The sequence below is a fragment of the Alternaria burnsii genome, assembly GCF_013036055.1.
Source record: "Alternaria burnsii strain CBS107.38 chromosome Unknown 746, whole genome shotgun sequence".
In the NCBI taxonomy this organism is placed as follows: domain Eukaryota; kingdom Fungi; phylum Ascomycota; class Dothideomycetes; order Pleosporales; family Pleosporaceae; genus Alternaria; species Alternaria burnsii.
The window spans coordinates 1,339,759-1,355,575 of NW_024066109.1; the positions used below are offsets into that span (position 1 = coordinate 1,339,759).

Genomic DNA, 15,817 nt, shown 5'->3' on the forward strand with positions numbered 1-15,817 from the left:
GGCCCTCGTTACCGTTTTGGCCTGGGTATCTTGCAAGTTGCAGCAAGATGTCAGTCCGAACCATGGTCTAACGGAAACAGTACGTGCATCATCAGCGCTCTTCGCATCTCTGTCTTGTCCAGTATGGACTTTCCAGATATTGCCTTCACAATCCCGAGAGCCAATATTTTCAGCTGTCTAGAGCCCTGTCTTGCCGTGGCTCTTGCCTGTGTTCCCCTGATGCGTCCACTCCTCCGCCAATCTACACCAACACCTTATGGCTTAGGGAAGAAGTCTGCGAACACCGAATCGAAGTCCGCTGGTGTGAGGGTAGTGAGCGATGATGGATTCGAGCGGCTAGATGACGATACGAGCCACCTATGGCTCAGACCCATGGGACAGCAGCACCGTGTTGATGCCTCAGATCAGCGAGAAATCATACCTGAAGATGCAGGCCAAGGTGACTAAGAGTCTCTTGATAGGCAAGAGAGGGATGGTGGTATGAGCAGTCGATGCGTTGCATCGGAGCAGCCACAGACGTTGCGAAGGAATACTGCCGGTGAGCACGACATGAGCTCGGAATATCAGTAAGGAATCCATATGAGATGAAAGTACTGCAACGTTGAGATGCGTGTAATAGCTGTATCTGCGGCGTGGTATGTAAATTATGGATGACGCGACACTTAGTCGTATATAGCCGTAGCGCCACCGTTCGTTGCCGATAGCCGAAGCACAGGCACAGGCACCTCCCGCCTGTTTCACGTTTCCCTTCCATCGTCAAACCACCAGCATCGCCCCGCTACTATGCCGCTGTCACAAATATGGTAGCCGGATCGAGAACCAACCACTGGGTTTCCTATGGGATTGCGCACATTCGGGTCCCTGCGATATGCGAATGCACGGTAGAAGCGCCAAAGTGTCAAAGGTATGTGCTTACGCAAAGCAATTGTAAAGATCGAGGGATAGGGAAGAAACCCACTTGTGGTCTGCTCCTATGCTCAATATTTCAGCTGTCTTCACCAAGATCGGGAACCCACTCGAAAGATTCATCGACATTTCCGTCAGCCGCCTGACGCATGTGTCGCATCGTAGTATCAAGGTCCTCGTGCGACCTCACCAAAGCCGTCTACCACGACTTTCTTTTTATCGGCAGCTCCATGTTGTTCCGGGTGTTCGTTCCGCGCTCCTAAACAATCGGTGCCATGAGTACGGGTATGTGGGTAACGTCTTGTCTCAGGGCCAGGAACGGACAAAATACGATTGGACGTTCGACTCGAAGGAACCTGACAGCGGAACCCACATCTTGCCAACCGCACGACAAGGCTTGGTCCAATTACGTAGTGGAACCCGCGAAATTTGGGTGCAGTGTTAGGTTATTAACTGGACATCCTCCTCATCTATACCATCACGATGTCACTGTGTATTTGACCGTACCATACCTTTCTTTCCTATTCTTATTCTTCTTCCTTTGCAGCTGTGCTGCGTCCTCTCATTACGATGTTTTCCAACTCTACCGATAACGTGCTGGCCGCCCGTCACATACAAACCGATTCTGATGTTGAATATACAATCGACTACTGGGGCTATGCGGTCCGCAATTTTCCATGCACAAACGATGCTGGATCGTGTGAGTATCTCGATGCCGTTTACGGCAATCACTACACCTCGATGATTTTCACCTTCATTCTATGGGCTGTCCTCGGCGCGCTCTTACTTCTGACGCTCTTGTCTCGACTGGTTCGACCACAAAGAAGGGATGGTGTGAAGCAGAGCCTCTTGTACCGTCTAGTCAGTCTGGGGTCCTCTACCATACGCCGGCACCTCATGCCTGAATGCTCAAAAGTATTCAAATATACTACAAGGCTGCAGGTTCTGATCTTAGCGTTGCTATGTGCTTACCTAACAGCCTTCTCGTGAGTCAAGGTTCCAATGACAAATACAATACGACTGACTTTCAAAAGATTTGCCGGTATCACTTACAAAACTTGGATCACACCTATCAAAAACACAAACTTGCACAACACCCGAAGCGGCATTGGCGGCTTTGCCGATCGCGTTGGTGCCTTTGCATTCGCTTTGACTCCTCTGACTATCGCCCTCTGTAGCCGCGACTCTATTCTGAGTATGCTTACCGGCATTCCATATCAGAGCTTCAACTTCTTGCACCGCTGGACGGGCCGCATCATCCTTGTCCAATCGTTCGTACATGCCATTATCTGGACCATTGTCGAAGGAAAGCTATACCAGCCACAACCAACAACGTACAACGAATGGATCAGTCAGAAGTACATGATCTGGGGCTGTGTCGCGCAAGGGTTCATCACATTCTTATTCGTCTTCAGTCTCAGGCCAGTAATCCGCTGGACGGGTTATGAGTTCTTCCGCAAATCACATCTCGTCGTCGCTGGCCTTTATCTGGGGGCTTGCTGGGGCCATTGGGAGAAACTGTCATGTTGGATGATCGCGTCTTTGGCCATTATGGGGTTCGACCTCGTGGTGCGCACACTTCGCACCTGGCTCATACACACTGGGTACAAAGATGGAGGTCTTGGTTTCGGCTTCCGCTCTATTCCTGCAACCATGGAGACATTTAAAGATCCAACCGGAACTATCGTAAGGATGACATTTGCTCACCCCCATAGAGCGTGGGAAATCGGGCAACACTTCTACCTCACGTTTCCTGCGCTCAACATCTGGCAATCGCATCCTTTCACCCCGGCATCCAACCCTACGAGCTCCTCCCCAATTCAGAGCCATACTTACATCATACGCGCTTGCAAAGGCGAGACTGCCAAACTCGCTACTCTCGCTGAATCGGCCGCCAACTGCTATCCACGCCGTGAAGCGTCGACCCCAGTTATTATGATGGGCGTAAGTGTTTCGGTAAGAATTGCATGTAAGACATACACTGACTTCAAATACCTTCATCTAGCCATGTGGTAGCGCCATCATGAATGACGACTTCTCAAACATCCTCGCCATCTCTGGTGGCACAGGAATCACTTACACCCTGCCCGTTATCATGAAAGCGTTAAGCGACGCTTCCCCCGCGCGCAACATCGAATTAGTCTGGACTGTGCGACACCTGGAGAACCTTGCATGGATTGCCTCTGAGTTGGCATATCTGAAGTCACAACTCGATGGATTCCAAGCAGATTCGCCCTACAATGAGGACAAGCTAGAGAAGGCGCCGATAGTATCGGTTGAGTCAAAGAAGCGCTTCAGGATCAACATCTTTGTGACTCGGCCTGACCCAAGAAAGCATCAACAAGCCTCTTGGCAACCTCCTGTGGACAAAGGCAATGATTTTGGTGACAGCGATTCACTGTCTCAAGCAACTTCTATTGACACCATGCCTTTCGACCGCCGAGTTGAGGAACTGAGCCGTCAGTGCCCTAACTTCAGAATCACATGGCTAAATAATGCGCGTCCTGATGTTCCTTCTCTGGTCGATACCTTCATGAGCGAGACAGTCGAACAGGGAAGAACCCAAGTCATCGGCTCTGGCCCGCCTGATCTAGGTACACAGCTAAGAGCTGCTGTTGCGGCAAAGAATGTCCCGGGAAATGTCTGGCGGGGCGACGAGACGAGCGATGTCGCATGTGTCTGGGATGATCGCATGGGTTGAGAGATAGATTACGCTTGGTTACTTTCGCTGTGAATATTTGACCTAGAATGTATATAGACATGTACTTTACCAGTCTTCTTGTGCATGCGTTCAATCATTCGCTGTTCCTCAGAATCTTGTAGGACGAACGGACCTACTACACCCAAGCGAAGGCATCTTTCGAGTACTACATAACGCGTTCTTCTAGGGGGGAAACGGAACCAACAAGCGCTTTACAGAACATTCCCTAATCCAGCATCTCTGAGCGATTATCTTCGATCATCTCCTCACCGTCGAAGTGCATCCACTCCTCGAAAATTACGTCAGGGTCTTCTTCCAGCCAGTCGTCTGAAGACGTAGGGGTCATATCGCCCAACACATTGTCGCCTCTATTCGTCTCTCCAGACCCAACACCATTGTCTTGGATCCCAACAATTGAAGCCCATGACGTATGAGTGCTCTGTCTCAGATTCTCATCTACCTTGGCTGAATGAGAGTCCTTGTGCTCCGCACGCCCGGATGAGGATGGCAGTACGAGATTATTTGAGTCTTCCGCTTGGGTGAGTAAGGACGGGAGAACGAGGTCGTTCGTGTCGTCGTTTCGTTTGCGCGACGCGCCCTGAGCCCCATTGGCTTCCAAAAGATCTCTTATGTAAATCATCGCTTCCCTAGGTCTCCAAGACTGTTGGCTGTACGTTTTTGCTCTCTGTAAGGCAGAATCCCTAGTCCGTCCTTTCGGAGTGATGTTGATGTCGATATCCTTGTGATGAAGTAGGAGCTCTACGATGCCGATATTTGCAGATTCTACCGCAAGATGTAGCGGCGTATCACCTCTGCTGCCCCTATCGTTGACATCCAAAGCAGAATGGTTGAAACCTGCATTCCTTTGGGTGTGTTCAAGGAGGAGCATCGCGAGTTCTAGACTATTGTTTCTTGTGGCTCGGTGCCAGAAATTCGCTCTTCTATCTTTCGTGCACTGCTCACGGAATGCTTCATCGACTAAGAGTTTCTCCAGAATATCGATACGGTTTCCTACAATGTTTGTTCGGGTGGAGAGGTCGCGTATCGTACCTTGCGGAGAGGCTTCGTCATAATCGAGCAAGATCTCAACTAACAACCAATGTGCTCCCCTGGCTGCTTCGAATAATAGCGAATCTCGGCCATTTTTGACGTTGCCTTGATCGGTCCTAGGATGCTCGAGCAGTACTGCCAACGTTTGAGCGTGTCCGCGCCATGCTGCTACCTGACACGTGCTCAGCCGTGTACTTCCGACGATCTTGTTTACACCGATATCCTGCCGAAGCAGCAAGAGCTTTACGATCTCCGTGTGTCCATAGAATACGGCGGTTTGCAAAGGCGTTCTTTTGTAGAAAGATCCGCTGGTATCATTCACATCAAGTCCCCGTTCGTCGAATATTTTGAGCATCAGTTGTACGATCTCCACATAGCCTTTTCGGCAAGCAAGAAGCAGAGGGTTTGTTGTATAATTTCCCCACTCCGTCCCAGAGTCCAGAATGATACCAGGGTATTCAAGCAGCTTTTCCACAGTTTCGAAGTGACCACGCGAAGCTGCAATGTTTATAGGTGAGAGTCCACGGAACTTTGGTACCAGGTTTGGGTCGACGATTTTGTACTTGAGAAGAAGTCCAACAACCCCAGCGCGCCCATGGGCGGCGGCAAAGTGAATCAGATTGCCAGTACCCGAACCGCCAATAGGTTTGTTGATGATAGGGTCCAATTTCGTAGATTCTAGCAAACACTCCAGCATAGCTATACGTTCTTTCGAGATGATGCGGCATATGGTGGGCATTCTGCTGTATCGAATCCACTCTGGTGTAATATCGGGTAGCAACAACAGTGTAGCCATACTCGCTGTCTGCGTGGAACTTGCTGCAACGTCGAAAAGTCCACGCCCGGTTGCCCCAAGCATATCTCTATTGCAGATCTCCCACGCTTGCTGGAAAAGTCCATGCTGTTCTGTCTCTATCGTTTCGCGGAGGACATGTTTCGTAATATCTGCTGTTCTCTCCACAAGCACATTGAACGCGGGTACACAACGACCGGATACAGCCTCGTGTAGGGGTGTCCTTCCATTGTTATTGAGAATATCTGACTGAGCTCCCAAAGAAACGAGAAGGTGAATCATCTCAACCTGGTTGGTCCTGGCAGCGCAATGCAAAGCAGTAGAGCCATCATCGGCTTGTGTAGAGACGTTGATGCCTAGTTGAATGATGAATTTCACAGAACTAATGTTACCTGCTGATGCTGCTTGCATCAACGTCAAGGTGTTCGCCAACGACACGTCGCCCTGAGTGCTTGGTGATTCTCCAAGTGTGTTTGATGAGCAGGTGGTATCAGGCCTTGCTCGGCGGCGACTTGACTTAGATGTTTCAGGACCGATCTGAACCTGGGGGTGACTTTTCTGAATATGCTGGCGGATGTTGTCCTTGCGAGAAACACGAAAGGAGCAGCCCACAATGGGGCATGCATGTCGAGCTACGCCAAGTCGGTGCCGTGCCTGCACATGTCTAGTAAGATCAGAACGCAGAGCAAAGCTTCTAGTACATTCGCCGCATCGGAACGGCTTTGAGTGCGTCTTCATATGCTGACTATTGTAATATCAGCGTCCACCAAAGAGCAAGGTGCTGGTAGGTTGTAAGCTTACTTATAGCGGCCCAAAGTGTTGAAAGCTTTAGAGCATTGATTGCAACGAAAGACTTCGCTCCAGTCCATAGTCTGAAGACCGATGTCGTATGTAGGCCTTAGATGCCTATTCACGTCAAGAACTACCGCCTTAGATGAAGCCTTTTAAAGGTGTGCAGGCTGAGGCTTACGATAACCAACCAATCATTCGGCGAACAGGCGCCCTTCGCAACAGCGTTGCGCTATTGGCCGCCCTTTGACTGACCATGTTGCCTTTTGTTGTGTGTGTACCTAGCGCTCTCCATCTGAGTGTCTTCCTGACTCTTCCTTCCTACTCCCTCTTATCCACAGCTTCTGTTCGTCGCTCTGACAGCCATCGTCGCCTACAAGAACCAGCCACAGTGCACTGCTCGCGCCTTCCTCCACGGCTTTGTCATTCCACTCACGAACATTATTCACGACCATGAACCACCAGTATCAGCAACCATCTCCTACGAGATCGCGCGACAATATCAACCTCGACATGGAGTTCCTCGACGAAGATAGACGATCTGCCTTCAGCTGGCAGGACATTCAGCTGGCTACGTCAACTGCAGCCGCGAGCGCACAGACACTCCGTGGCGTAGCCAATCAGAGGTAATTTTTTTTTAACATCATGCAGTTATGCCTTTTCGCAAGGTCCTGGACTCTCGCAGACAGGCCTGCGCTCGGGCCATGTATACCCGCAAGAACTTGGCACCTATTCTGTGCTTGAGGCTCTTACTCAAGAATTCCTTGGCCCCTCGGATCCATACAACACCAACGGCAGTTTTTACCCATATACCGGAGATGCTAGTGTGTTCAGTAACTTTGCCTTCGATGATTTCGGTGCTCCTTCGATGGATGACAGCTTCTTGACATCGATGCCATTGCCTTCGCAGCCCGACTTTTTCCCGATTCAGCCTCCGTACCCTGCAGCAGGAACGGGTTATGCTTTCCAAACCATTGCTCCAGCTACTGCTGCGCAGATGAACGTGGCTGCACCACCTAACCGGCCTTCTGGTGCACGTGCCAACGCTCGTCACCGCACTGCCGAGACGCGCATCAGCTGCACCGTTGATGGTTGCACCAAGACCTTCCGCCGCGCTGGCGATTACCGCCGCCACATGCGGAAGCATCAAGACCCTATACTAAAGTGCATTGTCGACGACTGTGACATGAAGTTTTACCGCCTGGACAAACTTCGTGATCACATACGCCAAGGCCACAAAATGGTCTTGTAGATTCGAAGATTCTTCTTCGATACTGGACGCGCGCGGCTTGGTCTATGACCTTGAAGATGATCGGTATCGCCTTGAGGGTAGTTATTGGGATGTTGGATCTCTTGATGTTGTACCAAATTGTAACTTCTCATGTTTCATTCAGCCAGTCATTACCGGTGCTATAGACGCTCCTTACCATAAATAGTGAAATGCAACAATCATTACTGGTGTACCGTTGACAGATCCGTAAAGACATGTTAGTGTTGCTGACTTACTGGACCAAGACGTCATTAGCCTAAGCCCTTTCAGAAACTAATTAGGTACCCTACCCAAAGCCTTACAGGTATCAGATGCTGACGTTGGAGTCCCGTTCACCGAATACGACGAGGACTAATTTGAGCAAGTGAAGCCGAGTATGTTAAGAATGTGACAAAAAGGCTTTCACCAAACTAAAAAGACTTTACATGAGGCTAATTAATCTCAACCACAGATATGCAGATATATTATGGCAGATACAAGATGTGAAATGCGACGTCGCGTGCTTGGCAGAGACAGGAGCAATGTGGGCTGGAAACTTCTTAAGGCCGTGATCGGCCCGGCCTGGACAGTCTGACAGATCTAGACGGACGAACCGATCCAGTTGTACGGATAGGTCGGAGTTATCGGACCGGTCTGTTCGGGCCGCCCCTGATGTGGGCAACTGGGCTGATCTGTTCTGGAGCGTTTGAGGCAGTCAGGGGAGACTAGACCATACCCATCGCTGACGTCTGGTATCTAATTGCCCTTCGGGTTAGTAGTCCAAGTCCTTGGTGTCAATTCAATTGCCTCTTCTGGCATCGTCTGTTCGCTTGGTGCCTGAATGCCATTGCTTGATAGATCTACTTTTGTCTGGAGTGAGCCACTTTCGGAGAGAACATGAGTCGTTCCGTCCTTAGGGCTGATGCTGTTACTTCCTTAGGCAATGATTGTAGGCTTGGTATGCTCTCACCATTGCTGACATCGTATCTTGAACTCAATAGAACAAATTTCTGTGAGATGGTTAGCACTGTGTCGCAAATTACTCACTCCGGGCCCGACAGCGAACGCCGTGTTCTGATAGTCACGGAGGACGGCGAGTTATGTTTGGTGAAGCCGTGAGACTTATAAAAGGTGAGAAGCGCATACCTTTTAAACACTATCTCACTACTACTCTCTTTCAAGCATCTCACCCACCCTTTTCACTCCTTACCCTAATTACAACTCTCGTTAACTAATTCAAGTCACAATGACTGCTTCATTCGTCAAGATCCTGCTTCTGGCTACTGCCAGTATGGCAACAGCTGTTAGCGTTAATGCATCTGCCAGCGTCGACGCATCTGTCAACATCGACGCATCTGCCAACGTCGACGCATCTGCCAACATCGACGCATCCGCCGATATCGATGTCGACGTTGACGTCTCCGTAGGCGCGGTACGAATTGAGGACCTTGCCGAGCAATGCGACGTTCCAACCAATGCGATGGTCAACCTACTCAACACCGACGACTTTGCCACGATCAAGGTCGAAGACTGGACCGCTATCCTTCAGCAGCCTGTTGGAGTCGTCGAAGCTTGGCCTGCTCCAATTAAACAAATTGTCTTCACTGACATCTCGGTCGAGCTCTCTGCTATGATCGCTCCGGAGACCGCACGCCGCCAGCTTGCACCGGCAGTCGTAACCAACAAAGTCGAGGTCACTGACGCTTTTGAATCCGTTCGTCGCGTTGAACGCCAAATTCTGGCCTCCCTCGATGCCCGTATAAAATCAGCCAGATCAGGTTGCTCCCAAAACACGGGGTGTGGTACTTGCGTCATTGCCGCTCGGTTGATGGGTTTCGGTGCTATCGCTACTTGCGCTGGCATTGATTTCGCCGCCATCGAAGCCAATGTCGATATTGATCTCCCCATTGTTGGAGCCAAGGTCGGCATTGATGTCTCGGTTGCTATCTCTGACCTCGTCGCGTGCAGCTCCAAGGCTACTGCTACCGTCGAGGCGGCCATTGGTGTTTGCCACTCCAACCTTTAGGTCAACATGCGTTGAACGATTCTGCGGCCAAAGCACTGCTGTATGTCATGCGATTTCGACTCAGTTGCTACCGAAGTTCCCCGCTGACATCATCTTAGATACTGTCTCATGGCTTCGCAGTTTCGTCGTGACGGTCCTGATATTCCGAGGGCAAGATTATGTTATTCGGCGCAGTGGCCGTATGCTGTATCCGAGTTAATGTTTAAAAACATCAGGGGTTTAGGGTTTCGATCTCGTAGTAATGGGAGTAGGTAGACAGCGGGTGGATATTCAATTGAAGTTAATAGAATCAATACTCACCCATGTCCCGTGTTCCGAAAGTCAACAACGCCCTAACGCACCGTCACATGCATGGTAAACGTCTTGCCTCCGCTCAGAGCTTGCAACCGGACCATTCCCGCCTATTGCACAAAGGCCGCTCCACATCAAGTAGGTAAGCGATCAGCAAAACCCTTGCGGCTGGTTGCAATCGACAGCATCGTTGATTGAGCAGCGCGGACGGCTGCCCTGTACGGTTAGGGGCCCCGCAAGTCTGGACCCTGAAAAGACGTCACCCGCCAAGGTATGATGGCATAGCATCAGCCGCTATTGTTCAAATAGATAGCAGTCGCTTAAGGGAGGCGACAACGAAGAATTACAATTCTCTTACTACACCTGCATATCCAAGAACCCTGAGCGTTTGGTATGGTGTCTCTGCGGTCCTTCGGGGAACCACTCTGCTAACTGTCCGACGAACAGGGAAGCAATACCCACCAATCACACTACCGTCACGATACGCGCTACCAGATCTTCCAAAGTTTAGTCTACACATTTCACGTACGTTCATACGCGCAGCCAATGGGCGGAATGTGCCAGCTCACACCAAGACCTCGCAGTGATACACCATCTTCATTATGAGCCCACGACCATCTCTCATGCCGCCCACCGAAGGCTCCTTCCTTTCATCGGGAGCCTTTACCCCATCCGGCCTCACACCTAATACACGTACTGAAGCTGAAGCTGCCTTCACTTCCAATAGCGTCTCGCAGACCGACTCAGCAGCTCCCGACCCACGTCTACTGCCGCTGATGGGCGCTGGTGGAGGAAACGAGAGAACCACAGATAATGGGCCACCTGAAGCTGTTAGGGCTTACACTGGCTACCGCCGACCCGGTATGGCTAGAGCAAGCTCGGCCAACTACGAGAACGCACTGAAGCGAGCGCAACAAGCATCCGTCTCGTCAGACTTCTCTGCTGACTCTGAAACACCCGAGAACGTCACTGCTGGCCAGACAGTCGCGTCGCCTTCAGGCACAACCCCCTTCCCACCCCCCGGTCAGGGAGTAGTCCCGCTTAACTATGGATCAACACCTGTCGGTGCCCCGCAGGGAGATTCGATCAAGAAAACTAGGTCACGAGGCCTGAGCCTAAGCGGTCTCGCTCAACAACAGGGCTGGAGTGAGCAGGACTACAAGCGTGTATACAGCGCACAGTTGTTGGCAGAGGACCCCAAGAACGATGCTGGTTATGGCACAGGCCCGAAATAAGAGGCCGACATTGTCTAAAGCTCGACTAAAGGCGTCCATGCGGGCCAACACCTGGCCGAAAAACATGCAGTGGCTAAAGTCAAGAGGCCAGGCTGCTATAATTCTTAGTATAATTCCCTACAACATGACATGAGCTTTATGCAAGGCGCTAGGCGGAGTTCCCCCAACAGAAAGGTCGCAGGCCGACAAACACTTCAAATATACCATTTACGGCGTGGCACAACTGCACAATCATGTTTCGCACGGGAAACTGCATGATGTGACTCTAATACTAACTTTCCTGGTAGACAGCATTTGGATACTTAATGAGCCTGCTCGAGTCATAACCTGGGCGTTGATTGTCTCCGAGGAGCTCATTCCCTATAACCTAAGACCCACCTATCACCTGCCTCACCTGCCTCAACAAACGCTCACTCTTTCACCGCCAACGACTCTCCCCGTTCTCTCCGTTTCTCTTTGATTACATCAATGCGTTCTCTCGAACACCAAGCTCCATTCGCACACCCTTCTTTCTGGCCTTTTTTACTGCCAACTCTTACTCGCTACCAATCCCCCCCTCATTGAACACGTTCACCAGAGATGCGAATCTTCGATATTCTCGTGACTGTTGTCACTATTCTGCCAACAGTTTTCTCTTTTAGAATCCCACTTCCAGAGACTCCGTGTAAGACAGGTACTCAGCGCTGCCATGACAACACCGTGGAAGAATGTGATCCTTTGGGCAACTATGTGCCTATCCGAGCATGTAGCGACACTGAGTTCTGCACGATCGATGCCCATGACCCCGACGCTCCCGGCCAATGTACTGAGCAAGATTGTGTTGTCGAACCGTGCCTACGATCTTCACACCAGGCCATTGCTCGGGCTCCCTTCATCAACGACATGCCGCCTACACGTTCTCCTTCGAAAAACTTTGAATCAAGGTCATACATCCCTAAAGGTACCCCAAGTGTTTTCGAGCATTGCATCACTGCTGGCGAGAGGCGATGCAGCGGAAAACAAGTTGAGATGTGTAGTACCGAAAACGCTTGGGTCAAAATCGAAAGCTGTAGCGATACTGAAAAGTGTCGCGCAGAATACAAGGATGCTCGTTGTCAACTGGTCGTTGCGTCCACACTTCTCATTCTACGTTTTCCCGCGGCAATACCCGAATGGTGTAGGACTGGCGAGTCTCGCTGCTTGGGCAATGTTCTTCAATCGTGCGAACAGAACAGCTGGAAACCGACAATGTGTCCCAATCCGTCCAAGTGCGTCAAGCGTGACGACGTCGCGCAATGCTGGGTAGAACCACCTTTCCCGTCCGTGGTACCAGAGCTATGCGTGCCGGGGGATAGGAAGTGCGACTCTGACGCATATGCCCTTCAGCTATGCGGCAAAGATGGAGTGTACCACACCGAGAAGAAATGCACCACCCCCGGTGATTGCAAGACCGACAGGCCAGGTCAAGCGCACTGTGGGACAGGAAGCATAGATCCACCAAAGTTCGAGCGTCAGACCAATAGCACTCAGTGCACCCACGGTGATTATGCCTGCGATACCCACCGTCGGTTCATGTTTGTTTGCATCAACGGCGCATGGCAAGAGCCGATTCAGTGCCACAGGGCCGGTGCCTGCCAGCCTGTTGGGCCTACGCCTGAATACCCCAAGGGGAACATGGACTGCATAGGCTTCCCGAAGTATCTCTATCCTGACAACAGGGTATGTGAGACCGTCAGTAGTTGCGAATTTATGCGGTACATGTACTGTTCAGCTGTAAGTGCTCTCTTCATCCACTTTCTAACGTTCTCATTCCTACAATGGCAGACTGGGGGTAAACTTGCCCTGCGGAGGATGAACTAACACGATGACAGGGCTCACCGAAACTTGAAGACATGGAGAAGTGCCGTGAGAGCATGTGCGAGGATTGGGATGTAGGTTGGACGCTCCTGACCTTGAAGAAAGAAGGCTGACTCCACGATAGTGCAAGGACTGCGATCGCTGCACATACCACCTCGGATATGGCGAAGTGCTAGAGCCTGATCTGAACACTTTAATCCATGGCTCACCGACACTGTAATATGCCGTTGTGGAGCATTCTGAGTTGCTCACCAGGTAACCCGAATGGCCTTTAGACTGATGTGCGCTGCAAGGTGCTGCGTGTATATCAAACAGCCTGCTATACATGGCGAGCATTCTTGTATATAGTCTTCTGCCACAATTGAAAACTTACTCACTGAATTCGCATCTTAACATGATAGTGACATCTGACTCTGTCATCGCATCAACGCAGACCACCAATCCCATAGCAACAACCTTCAGTCCTTACAAGAACACGGTCAGAACCCCCGCACCTGCGACCCTTTTATCATAGATTCCCTGTATGAAGATCTGCGAACTGGAAGTTGCGGCTTGCACGCAGGTATGTCTTCTCCCTCAACAAGGAAACATGAAGATAAAAGGGACGAGATAAGGAACGAGGGTAGACACGTGATGGAGAAGAATCATGACTGACCATGCCATAGGCAAAGTCCGCGTTGACGGAAGCAGGACAATTGCAGTACTGTAAAACATGGGCTTCCGCGTTACATGGTGCAGTAAGTTGTGTCGAGTCTCCCAAGGATTGAAAAGGGAAAAACGGCGCGACATTGGCTAACGAGGTTTTGGCGTCCATGTTGTGGGTATTATGACTTTGAGTACAATCTGCAGCGGCTCGTCGAACGCGTCATAGAAAGCAAGTTAGAATTGCATGGTCGGAACTGTGGCAATTGTTATAGATGATAATTGACAGGGAAGTATCGCCAACGGTAAAAGTATATCCAAATGGCTATTCCATCCTGACGCCTCTATTCGAGACAAATGTCTCTATCAAACTTTTGTCCTCTTGTTGCGCCAAGGTGCAGTACGCTGACTCTTTTCTTCAGCACCAGACTATGCTTCGAAATCACTTTTGTTGTACACTTGACTCCTTGTTCACCCTCTTTATGCTGGACCACCAAGGAATCTCATCAAATAGTCGCCCGTCGGTCCGAGGAGTGGATATCGAGTGCTGAGCTCTGCGTTTCTGCCAAGCCATAGTGCAAAGGTACCTACCACTATGGCAAGGCCAACAGCTCCATACCTGCGGCGGTGGTACCAAATACGCAGCTTGATGTACTGTATCGTCTTGGCTGCGCGCCTCAGAGCCTGCTCGCGGCGGAGGTCCTGCTCCTGTTGCAAGAAAAACGTCTCTCCGTCTTCCAATGTGAGATGACGCAGACTGGCACTTGTTGCAGACGACTTGAGTACGCTGGAAGATGAGATGCGCCACCACTCCCAACTGTTGAGTGACGCAGGAGGTAGTCTCTCGTACAGTTCAACGGTTCGAGCGATGTGAAACTCGACGTCGAAAGGCTCTGGCAGCTTGCCTAGCATAACATAGAGTATGTCCTCATCTTCTTTGTCAAACTCCATCAACTCTTCTCTCTTGGACAGCACCACGGCTGCAAAGAGATAAATGGGCATGACAGCATGTCGGGCCAAAAAGAAATCGAATAGCCTCGTAATATCCTTGTAGTCCTGTATGTTGTGGGCGAACATGGTAATTGTGCCAGCAAGCGCAAATGAAGGCTGGCTCTTGGGGAGATGGTCGTACAGAAGGGGATCGGCAGCGCGGAGGATCGGTCGCAGCAGTTCGAGCTGGGCAAGGGCTGGGTCGAGCGACGAGAGCATGAAGTCACGAATACGTAGGAGGCTTAGTCGGGCGACGGCAGCGGAGGCGTCTTTGGGCCCGAGGACGAGTAGGAAGACCTGCACGATATCGTGGTAGCCCTGAAAGTAGCACAGTGTGGGGTGACGGCGCAGGACATGGAGGATGACCTGGGAGAGCTGTTGCTTTCGACGATCAAGCTGCTTCTCGGATTCTGGCCATGTTAGCACAGAGACAAGTACCAACAGCTTACATGGCGTTTACCATTCTTTGGGTAGTAGACAAATGCGCGGTTAACGTCCAAGCTAACCTGGTGCTCGTCCTTGTGCTCGGGAAGATGATCCCATGGCTCCTTCCCCAAGTCGTCATCAGAACATCCTAGCAAGAGGGGCCCTGCATCGTGTCAGCCTAATACGGAAATCTGTGCGGGTAGAGGCGTACAAGCAGCGCGACGCAAGGTGTCGCTGACGAGGCCAGACGGGCTGGTAGCAAGGTCTACCAGGGCGGTGACGTCGCCATTGTTAATTGCTGCACGAACGAGAGATTCCTTCTCCTTTTCGGTAGGCGTGAATTGGGAGACGGGCGTGGCGTGTCGCGAGGGTAAGCTGCCAGAGCTCACTGAGCGCGACACGGAGCCGGAGGGAGTGCGAGAGGCCATGACAATGCCCGCATCTCGAAACGTCCCCTCGATATCCAGCAACAAGGAACAACGGCGTGATGACGTGGCCAACGTGGGCCTCGTATGCGCAGGAGGGCGCAGAAAAAGATGCAGAGGGGGACAAAGTGTTTGTCTGGTGGATTACATGCTGCTTCGTGCCGGCGTCCCAGGTGCCAGGTTGACGTGACGGGTCGCGCCTTCCTGCTTGTCGTGCCGAGGCGCTTGGCACCCCACGGAACTGTGAATGTCAACTACTAGGACATGCCGTTTCCAGTCTTGCCCATCGACATCCTTCACCCGCTGCCTGCACGTGAGACGACAGCCGTGCAACCCGACAACACCACTCAAAACTGCTCTTGGACCTGTTCGCCGACAGCCTTCCAGTCCCGAGACGCTGCTGTGCAGCCAAATGAGTAGTATAGGAGCCACTTCCTTGCATACACGACACCTTCACA

At 51.2% G+C, this 15,817-nt stretch overlaps 6 protein-coding genes across 6 annotated transcripts; 4 read left to right on the forward strand and 2 right to left on the reverse strand.

Moving 5' to 3' along the window:
• Positions 1-219: 219 nt before the first annotated feature.
• Positions 220-3,607, forward strand: GT037_003011 (ferric-chelate reductase; the record flags this gene model as incomplete). Its single annotated transcript, XM_038928058.1, has 4 exons — positions 220-439; positions 1,454-1,892; positions 1,941-2,850; positions 2,912-3,607. The coding sequence occupies 4 exons, from the start codon at positions 220-222 to the stop codon at positions 3,605-3,607; spliced, it is 2,265 nt and encodes a 754-aa protein (XP_038789336.1).
• Positions 3,608-3,833: 226 nt separating this feature from the next.
• GT037_003012 (uncharacterized protein) lies at positions 3,834-5,861 on the reverse strand (the record flags this gene model as incomplete). The annotated part of the gene is made up of 1 exon (XM_038928059.1): positions 3,834-5,861. The coding sequence occupies one exon, from the start codon at positions 5,859-5,861 to the stop codon at positions 3,834-3,836; it is 2,028 nt and encodes a 675-aa protein (XP_038789337.1).
• Positions 5,862-6,692: 831 nt separating this feature from the next.
• GT037_003013 (uncharacterized protein) lies at positions 6,693-7,491 on the forward strand (the record flags this gene model as incomplete). The annotated part of the gene is made up of 2 exons (XM_038928060.1): positions 6,693-6,865; positions 6,891-7,491. 2 exons carry the CDS (start codon positions 6,693-6,695, stop codon positions 7,489-7,491), a joined length of 774 nt encoding a protein of 257 aa, XP_038789338.1.
• Positions 7,492-8,734: 1,243 nt separating this feature from the next.
• Positions 8,735-9,514, forward strand: GT037_003014 (uncharacterized protein; the record flags this gene model as incomplete). The annotated part of the gene is made up of 1 exon (XM_038928061.1): positions 8,735-9,514. The coding sequence occupies one exon, from the start codon at positions 8,735-8,737 to the stop codon at positions 9,512-9,514; it is 780 nt and encodes a 259-aa protein (XP_038789339.1).
• Positions 9,515-10,407: 893 nt separating this feature from the next.
• On the forward strand, positions 10,408-13,096 carry GT037_003015 (uncharacterized protein; the record flags this gene model as incomplete). The annotated part of the gene is made up of 4 exons (XM_038928062.1): positions 10,408-10,969; positions 11,618-12,738; positions 12,891-12,950; positions 13,001-13,096. The coding sequence occupies 4 exons, from the start codon at positions 10,408-10,410 to the stop codon at positions 13,094-13,096; spliced, it is 1,839 nt and encodes a 612-aa protein (XP_038789340.1).
• Positions 13,097-13,998: 902 nt separating this feature from the next.
• GT037_003016 (gtpase-activating protein gyp10) lies at positions 13,999-15,362 on the reverse strand (the record flags this gene model as incomplete). Its single annotated transcript, XM_038928063.1, has 3 exons — positions 13,999-14,918; positions 14,969-15,097; positions 15,146-15,362. 3 exons carry the CDS (start codon positions 15,360-15,362, stop codon positions 13,999-14,001), a joined length of 1,266 nt encoding a protein of 421 aa, XP_038789341.1.
• Between the last annotated feature and the right edge of the window lie 455 nt (positions 15,363-15,817).